At 33.1% G+C, this 14021-nt stretch overlaps 2 protein-coding genes across 3 annotated transcripts in view; one reads left to right on the top strand and one right to left on the bottom strand.

Annotated features, from left to right (window-relative positions):
* Positions 1-3264: 3264 nt before the first annotated feature.
* LOC148180347 (1,5-anhydro-D-fructose reductase-like) lies at positions 3265-10021 on the top strand. Its single transcript, XM_088037442.1, has 6 exons — positions 3265-3523; positions 8746-8887; positions 8940-9166; positions 9266-9513; positions 9563-9814; positions 9862-10021. Exons 1-6 carry the CDS (start codon positions 3455-3457, stop codon positions 9905-9907), a joined length of 984 nt encoding a protein of 327 aa, XP_087893568.1. The 5' UTR covers positions 3265-3454; the 3' UTR covers positions 9908-10021.
* Positions 9906-14021, bottom strand: part of LOC148180348 (uncharacterized) — a 45916-nt gene continuing 41800 nt past the window's right edge. For both annotated transcript variants that reach the window (XM_088037454.1, XM_088037461.1), the window contains exon 3: positions 9906-10812. In XM_088037454.1, coding sequence (XP_087893580.1) covers positions 10226-10812 — 587 coding nt within the window. In that variant the 3' untranslated portion in view covers positions 9906-10225. The remainder of the gene's footprint in view (positions 10813-14021) is intronic.

Genomic DNA, 14021 nt, shown 5'->3' on the forward strand with positions numbered 1-14021 from the left:
AATAACTATTACTAATTGTCGGCGCACAAAATTTCGTGTTTGACACGGCTAGAAAAAGTTTTGGAAATGCTCGGAAATTGAAATCCTCGCCCTCCGGGCTCGGATTTCAATACTTTCCTTGCATTTCCAAAGGACCATTTTCTAGCCTAGTGAAACAAATAACTATAATCCGCAGTTCACGGTTTCAAATTTAAAAATGTCTCAGAAAGATTAAACTCTTAAAAAAAATTAGAAAGCATCGTAGTAAATTTAATGGGTGTTTGCCAGAACCACGTTTTTGCCCAGATGGGTGTTAATGGGTGTTTGCCAGTTAAGGTATTTTTTTGCAAAAAGGGAATGAGAGATGTCTTTTAAACGCTCTTGTCGTTTACGCCAATTTTGTTAATGCTCACGGGTCGATTTCAAGTCACTACGTTAACGCAAATTTGCAACCGTTGCCACAAGGTATGAGCAATGTGATTGGCGTTGCTATGTTGCAAATGGGATTTGCAGTAACGCAAGTCACACTTGAAATCGACCCCTCAGTCAGTGAAAAATATAAGGCAAAGTATACACTTGATTCTTACTTACTAAAAAAGGTAAAATAACTAAAAGGTAAATAATTTGTTGTGAATTAAATTGGCATTTTGTTTTTTCTTCTTTTTTCTACAAATTATTATTCTGTTATTTAATTATACTATAAAACATAATTTTCTTTTTCTGTTTTGCGTTCATAATGAAGATATTTCGATACGCGTTTGAGCGTATTTCGGTATCGTAATGAACCAATACCGTGCCAATATTTCCAGGAACATATATTTTTCTTAGGTTTGCGGCAGACAAACCGTCAATCTGCCGTCAACGTTGACAATTTAGATTTTGGTTTTGATAAACCTTGATAAATCGATCAGTACACTATTATTTCTTGTTGTACTTGGCTTAATAATTCATCGAAGAAAAACTCTTTGGATGCAAGAGAACATTTTGAAAACGCCAACTACCCTAAATTTCTCTAGATTTCGAAATCAAGTTTTTTCGTTTAAAATAAGACGAAATAGAAAAAATAGCGTATGATACTTGTTCATAATGCATTTTGCCGCACTTATTACTTTAAAAACGTGCGTGCGGCAAAATGTTCATTATGAAACGCGTTTCATAATATAATACTATTGTGTTTTGTCTAATCTTTGATTTATAGGGACTTCCGGAATATTGGGACAAAATACATTTTCTCGATGTGTTCCAATAATTAGGCCGAGTCTATTGTATTTCGTTTAATATATGCAGGGGGCAAAATTTGTGTTGTGCAGTGTAATTTATAGACCATGATTACTCATTTATCAAAACATGAATATTAGGATGTATGTAATACGTTTCTGCGCTTACACGTTAAGCACATCATAATATGTAGTGATGATACAAATAATTGAAGACTTGACATAAATAACTGACAAGGGCCATTGGAAAATCACAGTCACGCATGAGATTATTAATCATTTTCTTTTATACTAGACATTGCCATATTAACCTGAGGGCAAAAATTATGTTATTAGACTTTGGGTAATTGGCTTTCAATAAAATTTTTGCCGTCAGGTTAACACGACAATGCCTAGTTTAAAAGAAAATGTTCAATAATTTTAAAATTTGAAATGGCGCTTAGCCCGTTATTTATGTCAAGTCTTCAACTCATAATAACATAGTTACCGTTTCATAATAGCATAGTTACCATTAATCACCAATAATTAATAAATATCCTTCTCAAATAAGTAGCAATTTATTCAGTTTTATTTAAAAAACTTACAAAGTGATGCTATTTTGAAATATAAGTTTTCTAACGAACTATAAAACTTGTAATTAAGGGCAGTAGTTGTAAATATTAAAAAAACTGAAACACTGATACACACTTTCTGCACTATTACGCTTATAGCAACATAACATTTGCATTAGTGTGTGTTCATTTTTTACTGTAATACATCATTTGGCTGAGGCCCCGGTTTTCTGTGTCGTCTGACGCGTCCTGAAAAATCACTTTTACCATCAAGATTTTTGTGAAAAAAATACTAATTTGCATGGTAAAGAAAAATAATTATTTACAGCTAACTATCTCAAAACCTGTAATTATTTTTATTTTTATTTTTTTTTGTTAAAATAAATTAAAATCGTCAGTCTTATTCTGAATTTTGCAAAAATTCTAGTAGTCTTCAGACCAAATGAATGAATGAAATTTATGGCGTCAATAAGGCGAAGAAGTAGTGCAATTTTGTTTGGAAAAAAGGAGAGAAATGAAATTTTCAATAAATGTTCAAAATGACCATACTTTTGATCAATACAAACAAGGAAATCTTTTTGGCCGCAAAAAAAGTCGTCTCATATTTTTAAGCACGAATTTATAAATTGATTGTATCAATAAAAAGATCTTGTGTGAATTACCTACAACATAATGAAAGACACAAAGAAAATAACAACATTAATTAATAAGATAAAACAAGATTCTTCCATCAAAGGGATTCTGTGATTAAGCATGAAATAATAACTCCAAAGTGGCATGTTACCTGCGCATTATTAAGTTACAATGTGACAATAAACTGTTTCAGTTGTTTGTTCACTCATGTTTGAAAACATCCCTTGTTCACGTTATCTGAAACATCTACTAAACTAGTTATCTGATTTTGATTTAGTTTTCCACGTCTGCACTTATTAGAATTGGGCTTCAAGTATGGAAGGGCCAGCAGTACCAAACAAATCACGTATTGCACTTTCTGTAAACAATAACAGACTGAAATCTCTCATAAACGAAAATTAAATTAATTACCCTTAAGCATTTTTATCTCAAAATTCGGTGTGACGTATTTAGGTACTGTTTAAATTACAATCATGAAAAAAAAGTTAACATTTTTGGCGGTTCTGGTTAGACCTACGGTTAACATGCCACAAAATCAGATAAAATTGAGTGGCGGGTTCGTCCTCTTTAGTGGTTTACAATTCTACTATTGAACATCTCTAAATAGTTGTCAATTGCGTTGTTTTTTCCTTCGTTGTTACATCTGTCTTCTGCAAAGTTTCCGCGTGTTCCGAAATTTTTCCTCACCCAAACTACAATGTCAAACCAAACTCTTCATTTCTTTAATTGATGCAACGCCACTGGTCACGAATAATAAAGAATACGTACCTATTTAGTTATTGATTTCAGATAGAACCTTGAATTGCATAAAAAATGATTGACAATAATTATTATCCTTCCACCAGTAGGTGAACCATGAAAGCATGAAATTCCCGTCGTTGCAAGTACGAGGTCACCGTCTAATCCATAACAAATTGTACTTTCAGTCGCGTTAGTGTGGCGTGCATCTCGTCTTGATCAAGAAGTGAATTTTTTGATAATCTAAATTTATCGAAAAAGCAATTTTGTACTTTTCACAAAATTGATAGTTTTGTTTCGTGTTAATTGATATCGAAAAGTGAAATTAATTGAAGAATGAGTGTGCCGACTGTAAATTTGTGCGGAAATGTAAATATGCCCGTTTTGGGCTATGGAACGTGGCAAGTGAGTTTTAATTATGTTAAATGCGTTAGGTTTGGATTTATTCATTTATTAGAATGCACTGTATTTTGTAATTAGTAACTACTAATTAATTTACGCAGACGAAGGTGCATCAAGGACGCTGGCGGATTGTGATTTGCACAATGTAAATTACTTCCTAATGTCTGTGTACTTATTTTATCATGTTTTTTATTTGCTTGTTTAATTTTTACTAAATTATAAGTCAATTCAAATTAAAACGGAGAGTTTTATCATTTTCATACAAATGTTCGGTTCATTGAACTTCCCGGAGGATGCTAAACACGTGTGTTTTAAGATATCTTCTCAAATACGAATTAATTTACCTGATGGGAACTGTTATTATTCTTTATTTTAGACAAATAATTTGAACAATCATTATGAAGTCTTTTAAACTAAAAAAGTTTTGGAGATTTTAGAGAATTATTTAACGTGAGCGGTATTGTAGCAACCGTACAATCATTGCGGATAAAATTTTGTAGTGCATTCATATAAAAAAATTAAATACGTATAAGTACACCAAAAGTGATTAAAAAGATTTTGTTCCTGTCACTTAATTTTAAGGTTATGAGAAGAAATCAGTCATGAAGTGCAATAAATTGAAATGCGGAGAAATTTCGGGGTCAAGTTCTTTATCTCAGTTTAGCAACGAATTTTTTATTGTATAGAGTTTTTGTTTTTAAAAAGAATTTAAGCTGATTGAAGATGAGTTTTTATTTGGTTGCGCTGATAATGAAATTAGGGACGTTCTATACAAAATTTTGAGTGTATGTATTTGCAAATAAAAGTTAAAAAATATTCAAAAACTTAAAGACCTTCTTCTTTTGGTAGGTATTTTAGTTTTTTTTAACAGCAATAATTATTCAAAAATTTGATCATCATGATTAATAAACCTGTGTACAGGGCGTTTATTTTATCTATTCACGCCTAACTTTTCAACTTATAAATCGGATGTAGGATTATAGATCAGGGTGCCATCGCATTTGCTAATTTTCTTACCCTAAAAGAGGGTGCAATATTTTAAAGTCCAACCAGTTTACGACTGTAAAACTGAGGCTTAACAAAAAGAACTAATGAGAAAAAATATCTGAAAATAGTAAGAAATCTTTAGGAATTTTTAAAAAGTTTCCTTCGAAAAATTAAAAAATTTCTTTAAATGTGTAATAAAAACTTCTGGCAATGTTTAAACGTAGACTATCAATAACTGTAATTATTATTATACAAGGTGTTTATAAATGTTTCTAGCATCAAGGGTGGCTCTGGTATTCCTGTCGTGCACTACTTTGCCGCTTTGTGTTTATAGTAAATATAACTATATTGACAATTTTTTATAATGTTACATACGTCAACGACGTTTCAGTTACGGTTTCAAACCACAATTAAAAGAGTTTTCTTCTTATTTTTCTTCTTATTAGCTATAATTAGTGAAAATTGTAAAAAAATCGTAGCATTAATTAAAGAGAAGAAATAAAAAAAAATAACGTAATTGAAAATAATTTAAAGATGCAAAACATCTATGTAAAGAATGCAAGAAAATAAAATCATTATCGAAAGTACCATGACAAAATGATCGGTTATTTATGAGATCGTGAGTAAACCGCCATTATACGCAAATACAGGGTGTTATGGAAATGAGTACACAAAATTAAACTGGTAAGAGAACTCACCATTTGCAACAACTTTTCTTAATAATTTTTTTTCGAAATCGCATGTTTTTAAACTAATTTTTCCCCCCCATATTTTGACGAGTCGCCCACCTGCCATTGAATTGCAAAAAAATTAAGGAACAAAATAGCACAAAAAACTCTGCGTTATCAGTCCGCCCGTAAGAAACTTTATTAATGGCTATTCTAAACTAATTTGGGGGGCGGAGGGGGGCGCGGTGGTGTTTAGCCCTGTTAAGTTTAAGATAAACTAAAAAAAATTGGGAATTTACAAAAATTTTATTCAAAAAATTCATAACACTGTTATGAAATTAAATACACAAAATTTAACCGGTTAGAACGTATCAAGATCTACATCTTTTCTAGATAATTTTTTCCGTAAACGCATTTTGATTTTCGCCTTTTTCCGCCCTTAATTTTGCCAACCGTTTGATATCTCTAAACAAATTCACTTTCATTTCCGCAACGAGGAGGTTTTTTGACTTAAACCTTATCACAACTTTTTGTCACAAAAACGACTGATCAGCTGTAGTTTAATTGAAAACGCTCAGTTTGTCGTGAATTTTCACAGTGTCAAAGCTATCAGATTGTTCTTAAAGTGCAAAAGGTGGTACAAAATGGTTTATACTAACATGGAATACACGGATATGGTGCTTCTGTATGGGGAAATTCGGGGCAATGCCCAGGAGGCACAGCGTCTGTACAGTGTCCGCCAGACTTAAATCCCTGTGATTTTTTCTTGTGGGGGCATATGAAACAGTGTACGCAAACCCCGTGGATTCAGTGGAAGAATTAAGTGAACGTGTAAATGCTGTGGCTGAAACAATTCGCCAAAACCCCGCGATGATTGTGAGAATTGATAGTGAAGGACGGCATTTTGAGCAATTTTTATAAACAAATTCGGCACTCCTGGACAATTGTGCTTTTGTGAATTTATTATTGTTTTTTTTTCGTACAAACAAATGAACGGCGAAGTATCACCTGGATGTAAACACTCGTTTTTATGAAGCATTGGTTTTTGCCGCATAAATGAAGGTTAGTATCTTTAATGCATAGGCGGGTAACGCTTTTCACAGCAAATTTTCATTGATTTTTAATTCGAAAACGAAAGCATTTTGGATTTTTTTTTATTAAGAAAAGTTGTTGTAGGATATGTTGAGTTCTCTTACCAGTTTAATTTTGTGTACTCATTTCCATAACACCCTGTATAATATAGGATTTTATTCAAAACCCATATTGATTGTAATTAAATCGTTTTTCTGATTCGGAGCTTTAATGGTCACATTATCATTGTTTCCGATGCAGTAGAAAACTCCGTAAGCACTGTTTTATCAGTTAAGTTCTTGTTTAAATTGCTTGTCAAAACTATGGAGACTCATTCAATAAAAACGCCATTTGGTGACAGTTGACACTTGAATGACGTTTCAACAAAAGTAAACTCTCAATTGTATTTAAAAAAAAACGTTAAAATAATAAGTGGCAGCGATAAGTGTATTAACATGCATTGTTGCCATGGAAATATGACATTATTTTACTTTATATCTCTAAAGAATAATAAGGTACTTTTTTTGTTTCAAATGAGTGAGTAATGGACTACTATATTAGTGCATTTTGGAGGATTTGTATTTCCGTAAATTGTCTTGTACATTTTTATGATTAAGTCATCATTTTATTATACAAGGTGGTTTTTCCATGATTGAGGTTAACTACAAATCTACAAAATCTAAACCTGCGTTTGTAATGAGCGTAAATTTTTTTTTGATATTTCATACCCACCCTTGATGCTAGAAACATTTATAAATACCTTGTATGATTATTACGTTATTAGTTAAGCAAAATTCATTTGACGAATCGTTTACTTGTTTACTGAACATGAAATTTAAAAAAAAAAACGAAATTCATTAAATGAATACGAGCGATAATATTTAAAGAAAATAAAGTCAAACTGCTGATAAGTAAGTTTCTGTTATTTTCCGTTATCATTCCATAAAGGAAATGAAACAAAAGTTTAGTTCAAGATAAATACCTACTAAATGTACAGTAAAAAAAGGCTTTTATCTACGACCATTAGTTATTTGTTCACAACATAGTTCGTTTTAAACAAGCTTTGATAGTCATAACTGGAACCCGTGTAGTTATAAAATTCATCGCGGGATGTGATTGGCTGAACAACAACTGTCAGATTTTATTTGACAACTAAAAATTTACTAAAGTTATTAAAGTTTTTGTGTATTTTAAAAAAGAAAACAGTCTTTCAATATAGATGATAGTATTGCGAAATCGCAACCCTAGATCTCTTGCCGAAAAAATCTAAGGTTCTACTTTTTTGTGGTCGTAGATAAAGCATAGTATTACACTCGCATGTCATGGCCCTTATTCACCCAGTTAATTTACTCCACTCCACTCGCTCGCAAGTTCGCTCGTGTTGCTAACTCAACCTCGTAAATAAGAGGTCTCATAACATGCTCGTATAAAAATATATTATTGTACAATAAGCAGTGATATCAGCACAATTTATTTTCATATTTAAAATTTAAAATTTTTAATATGATTTATCATTATTGAATTATGATTTTTTAATCAATTTTGGACGTCATAATGGTACAAATTTAGATGAATCAAATTAACTTAAATTTTCGATAGCCTTTGAAGAAATGCATCGGGTGTTCCACGGATTGTGGAACATAAGAAAATAACATAGGAATTTAAATTTTTTCTCGCTCTCCCGAAATTTCAAATAAAATTCGAATAAAGGTGTTAATGTGCTTTAAAAGATTCTTAATCTGATGCCTATTGTAAGAATAAGTGATTTTACAGAATAATTCATAAAATTCGAATAAAAAAACGAAAACTTTCAAACTTCTCGCTTGAAATTGAAGAGCTATTATTGCGTTCAAACAAACTTCACTTTTTAATCATAAGAAAGCCAAAAGCAAATTTGATCCTAAAATTGCTTCAAAAGGGGATATTTACAGAACTGAAGTAAAAAGTCAGATTAGTTACAACACAGAGCCATGACGCAGTGACAGTTCTCCAATTCTCACTTATTTATTTTTTGAATATGTAGTGCTTTAATAACATTGAATCATAAGAATACATATCGCAATTTCACTTGGAGGTTTAGAAAAGCAGAAAATAAAAAAATAAAAATTCAAAGTGTTATGTAGTTTCCAAATGGTTTGCAATCGTGGAACACCCGCTACATTGTAAAAGAATAGTTTGTTTCGAAACTAAATAAGGTTTACAACTTCTCAAGTTTTCATCAAACGAAGTGAATAAAGCTCTGGATAAAATCGTTCTAAAATAAGAATAAAATGTTGTTATTTTTTCATTTCTCTAAATACCCTTGGCTAAAATTACAGATAAATTAAAACAGATTTTTAAGAAATTCCTGCAAAAAATTAATCGTCAAGGTTACATTCATCAAACATTACATAATTTCCACCTACACGACTTCTGCACGCATCCGACACTTTGTAAAAAATATTCACTTCATATCAGATCCCTCCTGAAGTTGATAGCAAAGTAAAACGGTATTTTTAGGCAAAAGACGATGAACTGGAGCAAGCTATTGAAGCAGCATTGGAGGCAGGATATCGACATATTGACACAGCTCACGTCTACGAAAATGAAAAGGTTATTGGAAAAGTTCTAAACCGATGGTTCTCAACCGGGAAACTCACCAGTAAAACGTTTATCAACCTGCCGTGCAACACTGTTAATTCTTCGTTTTTCAGGAAACGACATCTTCTTGGTGACTAAATTGCCTCCAGGTGGCAATCGACCACAGGCCGTCCAGAAGTACATCAAACGATCTCTTGAGTTATTACAAGTGGATTATCTAGATTTATATCTAGTTCATGTGCCGTTTGGTTTCAACGACGTCGAAGGTGATTTGCATCCGAGGACACCGGAAGGAGCCATCGACATGGATGTCACAACCAATCACTTGGCGCTTTGGAAGGTAAATCTATCGTACGATCGTGCAATTATCGTCGCGTGCAAAATGCAGTTGCATCAAAGTAAATGAAGCAAAAACGCGATAAAATAACGATAATTACAGGCTATGGAGGAGCAAGTAGACGCCGGATTAACCAAAGCGATAGGAGTGTCGAACTTCAACAAAAATCAGATCCAGAGGATCCTGCAAAACGCGCGAATCCCTCCTTGTAATCTCCAGGTGGAACTCCACGCGTACTTACAACAAAAGGACTTGGTGGAGTTCTGCAAAAAGAACAAAATGGTCGTAACGGCTTACTCTCCCTTGGGATCACCGGGATTAGCGACATTCATGGCTCAGTTTGGTCGCAAGTACAATTATTCCTCGGTTGCACGAAACAAAATTGATGGGTTTTTCCAGGATGGATCTGCCGGACATTTTGAAGAACCCAACGGTTTTAAAAATTGCAGCGAAATATAAGAAGAGTGAGGCTCAAATTGTTCTGAGACATGCGATTCAGAAGAACATTGTTGTTATTCCAAAGAGTACGAATCCGAAGCGACTTAAAGAGAACATTAGCGTGTTTGACTTTCAGTTGGATGATGGCGACATGAAGGAGTTAAACGGGCTGGATCAAGGAATTAGAATTTTAAATTTCCTGATCTTCAACGGGTGAGTGATTTAGTTGGAGTGGTTGTGTAATTTGCAAACTGTTGCAGGATTGAGAAGCATCCAGAGTATCCGTTTAAGGACGAACTGAAGTAACGTTTCATAGAAAATTTATTGATTCGTTAAAGATATGACATATAATACAGGAAATTATTCGTTGTAGTTTGGTGTTTATAATAATAATTATATTAAATTTATTGTTTTTATGCACCTAATTGACTTTCTCTTAACTATGATATGCAACTTTAGTAAGAAATGACTTTAAAAATTCAAGCATTACAGTCTTAAAAACAGGACCGCAATATAAAACTGCTAGAAAAGAACAAAGTAGGAGACACTTTTTAATAAACAGTAAGCGTAAAAAGTGCCTCCAAATAAACAACAGTATTATGTGTAACAATTAACAAGAGTGTCTTATAAACTACTTTCTTTGAGAGAACAATTGTTAGGAAAACTCCTACTTATTGTAACAGAGTTTGGTTGCGACGTCGACGGGTCATACTCATCAATGGTAACCCGCACACTATCATCCTCATTCTTCTGATCATCGAGCTCTTTATTTAAATTATTCTCGTTGTTAACTTCAGAATCACTGAAAGTATCCTCGAGGTTCTGTTCGTTGCATACGTCTATATTGCACATTTCAATACTCTCCGGTTGCGAGTACATTCGATTGGTGTATGTCCTGAACATTAAACTAACTTCACTGTAAGAAGGCGGAAGATCGGTGGTTTTGTCGCCGAAAATGTCTTCGTACGCCGGTGGTGAAACGCCCAAAGAAATGGGAGAAAGGCCTTTGCTTGTCGTTTCTGAGTCGAGGATGCTTGGTGTGCTTCCGGTTTGATACCTTTGAGTGCGGATGAGGTTTGCGCTCAGTTCCATAAAGTCAATGCCTGTGTGATCCGCCTGAAGTTGGGCAAATACGGCTCTGTCTACAACCAACATGCGTCCGTAAGGCAAAAGGATTATTGTTGGCGTTGCTGACTCTCCCGCCGTGCTAACTGGAAAAAGAAAGGACTTTAATTAAAATGCTTATTTTGGGCTTTAGCTACACAACAAAAATGCAACAAAGCACATGTTAAGAAAAGGCATTTGAAAAATTATGTAGAAGAGTTCGCTGATTCGATAGTTGAGTAAAACTTTCAAGTTTGAATCGCTAGACCAGATTAAGTAATTAATATTTAAATAAAATTCATTTGTGCTAACTAAATGAGGTAATATTTAACGGTAAAAAGTCGCAAAATAAAGTAGCATAACGTAGAAAAAGAGTAGTACGAAACACGAAGGCAAGGCCAATTACGCACTAGTGAAAGTAGTAGCGATTTTAATGGATTTAGAGAGAATAGAAAGTTTGGTGCAAATCTGAAAGAACTATCGCTAATTTATTACAATAAAAAGTTATTCGGAAATAAGTAGAAATATATTTCAAAAAAGATAAATTTAGGACAATTTACGAATAGAACAATTTTTAGCAGTTATTAGTTACGTTATTGTCAGTTAAATCTAATTCAAGTACATCGTTTTTACTTCCAGAATGTCGCGTCGCCGCCGCGACGTTCCTAATCACGTTTCCTAATTTGCTGTGGTAATAGAGCTATTTCCGCATTCGTTTTGAGTGAGTTAACGGACTGTTTTTGTATTGGATGTGTTAATAGCTCGTTACATCGCAAGGTGGGAAATTTTTTTAAAAAATAATCAATAGGCAAATTATAAAACTTAAAAATACTCGAGCTGGAAACGTTGACGCTTGTTTTAATACCCGTTTTATAAATAGTAGATTTTGTTATACGGCAGAAAAGTGGTACTTTTTGTCGAGCAATTAAATTGCAGTACCAAGGCAAAGCGTAGCGTAGCCGAGTGTATGCAAAATTGCGAGACAACACATAACAAATACTACTTTTTCTCCAAACGTTAATTCAGTTCCACAACCGACAATGAGTAAACGCAAATTGAACTAAAAACATGGATGGCTATGCATGTAGTTGTCATTGATGACATTTACTGTGAAAAATATTGGTTTCAAAGAGTTTCAAAGTTAAGATCGTGCAAGTGCATACAAAATGTAAGTCTCAAATAGTACCCACTTTTTGTTAAGGTCACTAGATCAAAGTTTCTGTTTTATAAGGTACCGCTATTAGTTTTCAAAGCGCAATTCAAGAGAGATAGACATAGTCCATAAAGCAATGAGTTAGAACGAGACGCAAGATTCTAGGGAATTGTCATAAAATTGTTGACGTAAAATTTGTCATTGATAAAATTTAAGGTTATCTTAAATTTATTTGTTTAAAATACACTTTAATAAACCGTAACATAAGCTGTACCGCCAATGTTTCTTTTACTCTTAGCTGCTTGTCTTGGTATGAATGATATCAAATTATCGATCTAATTTTGAGTCACACAACAAGAGTTTTGAAACGTTAGACATCCTTGTTAGTCCTCCAAAAGAAATCTCCAAATCTTTAAAAAGTGAGGTTAGTTTGGACTCACGATGATCTCTGCTGTCACAATGACAAATATCCAATTTCAATTGTACCGACATTTCGGCGGGAAGTTTGAAATTAACCGTTTTTAATTTGTTTTTTTTAATAATGTTGTAAAAGCATCGAATTAAAAAAAATACGGTCTGATTGAGAATCAATCAAAGAATAATCCACCATTGACTGAATTTCATTTGGGGATTCGAGAGAGCAGGAAAAAATTAAAATTCATTTTCCCATGTTATTTCCCTATGTTCAGCAATCGCTGGAACACCCGGTACATGGAAAATGCAAGTGACGCGAATAGTGAGGAAATGACTGAAAGTATATGAAATAGTTGGAAGAAGTTGAATAGTTGAGAAGTTTGAATGTGGAAAAATATTCAAGAACTTGAGGGTGCACAACACTGAAATACAGATTGTTGCAATGAAACCTTGTGATTTTCTTATGAAGTAATAAGAAACCAAGTGCAAGTCTGCAAATGGATGAGACTGATATTAGTCATATTTGTGAGTAAAACAATAAGATGATATAGTGTAACTGATAGTAAGTAGGTGTTTACTAAAAACTGAGGCAGCAGTAGTTAAGATACATCAATGATTAATTTCAGGTAAAATGAAGATTCAACGTTGTATTCAAAAACCAAAGAAATAGTGCAGCATCTTTAACTTAACGACAATAAAATAATTTTAATCTAATCTTTTATTCTACTACATTTTCTCTATGAATGTACCTACAGCTATGCGTAAGCACCCATGTTTTTAAGGACCTTCGTACGCCACTTAGAACTATAGAACCTGTTTTGCCTATCCTTATGTGTATTTCTTGTTCTATTGCATTTTCAGTGTTCCCTTTCATTATAAGGAAGCAGCAGTGGCTTCAAGCCAATCATCTTCTGCCGCTGATGTTGAAAGCGATGCTGTATCTCCCTCCTGAGGCTGCGTATCTGCAGTGTTCAGTGCAATGACTGTATCTTGTCCCTTTGCTGTTTTATGAGGTGCCTCTTTTAGATTAAGAGTAGCAAGTCAGTTGGTCCTACAACACATTTTGATGACGTTTCCCGTTAAGGCGAGTGCCAAGACATTTTTCTTATGGAGAATCCCATGTAAAGTATCGTCTAAATATTTCGCTTATTTTTTGATGTATCAGTTTCGTTCTTATTCTCAACTGCTTGTATTCACATTTTCTTCTAAAACTAAGTATCAAACATTGGAAAAAACATTAAATTTAAAAGTTAAATGACTTGAAAATTGGATAATTTAGGGGTAGTTTTACGAATGGAAGTTTATGTCCAATTTTTGTGAATTTTTAAACTTAGAATTAGTAAAGAATACTTTCAAAATCACATTCCCGCTAAATTTAAATCGATATCATTAAAACTATTCTAGTTATGAGAGAGATAAACTAAAAATTTTTCAATCGAAGCTCCGAACTTTGCAGTTAATTTACGACTAGGCTGATTTATAAGCGTACCCTCATTTGCGGTTTCTTGACCAGCTTTAGAAGTTGTAAATCAAGGGATTTCTTCTAAAATTTTTACCTGCTTGTTTCGCACAAAGGATAATAAAATGGTTACAATTAGAAGAGAGTTATTAAAAGTGCTAATAAGTACAAGCACAACGAAGTTTCATAATGCTTGATGTATGAAATTATAGAAACAACTATGTAGTATGAACATTCATTCAATTTATAGTCATGTTTTCAACTAAAGTCTTTCAATGACACACGAATTA

Source organism: Gnatocerus cornutus, chromosome 1 (genome assembly GCF_029298725.1).
Source record: "Gnatocerus cornutus isolate USDA-ARS CGAHR chromosome 1, icGnaCorn1.1, whole genome shotgun sequence".
Taxonomy (NCBI): domain Eukaryota; kingdom Metazoa; phylum Arthropoda; class Insecta; order Coleoptera; family Tenebrionidae; genus Gnatocerus; species Gnatocerus cornutus.

Excerpts from the sequence above, each read along its gene's own strand:
- LOC148180347 (XM_088037442.1), top strand. The coding sequence starts at position 3,455 with ATGAGTGTGCCGACTGTAAATTTGTGCGGAAATGTAAATATGCCCGTT. Across the intron at positions 9,167-9,265 it reads ATCACTTGGCGCTTTGGAAG|GCTATGGAGGAGCAAGTAGA; the intron begins GTAAATCTATCG and ends CGATAATTACAG. Across the intron at positions 9,815-9,861 it reads AATTTCCTGATCTTCAACGG|GATTGAGAAGCATCCAGAGT; the intron begins GTGAGTGATTTA and ends AAACTGTTGCAG.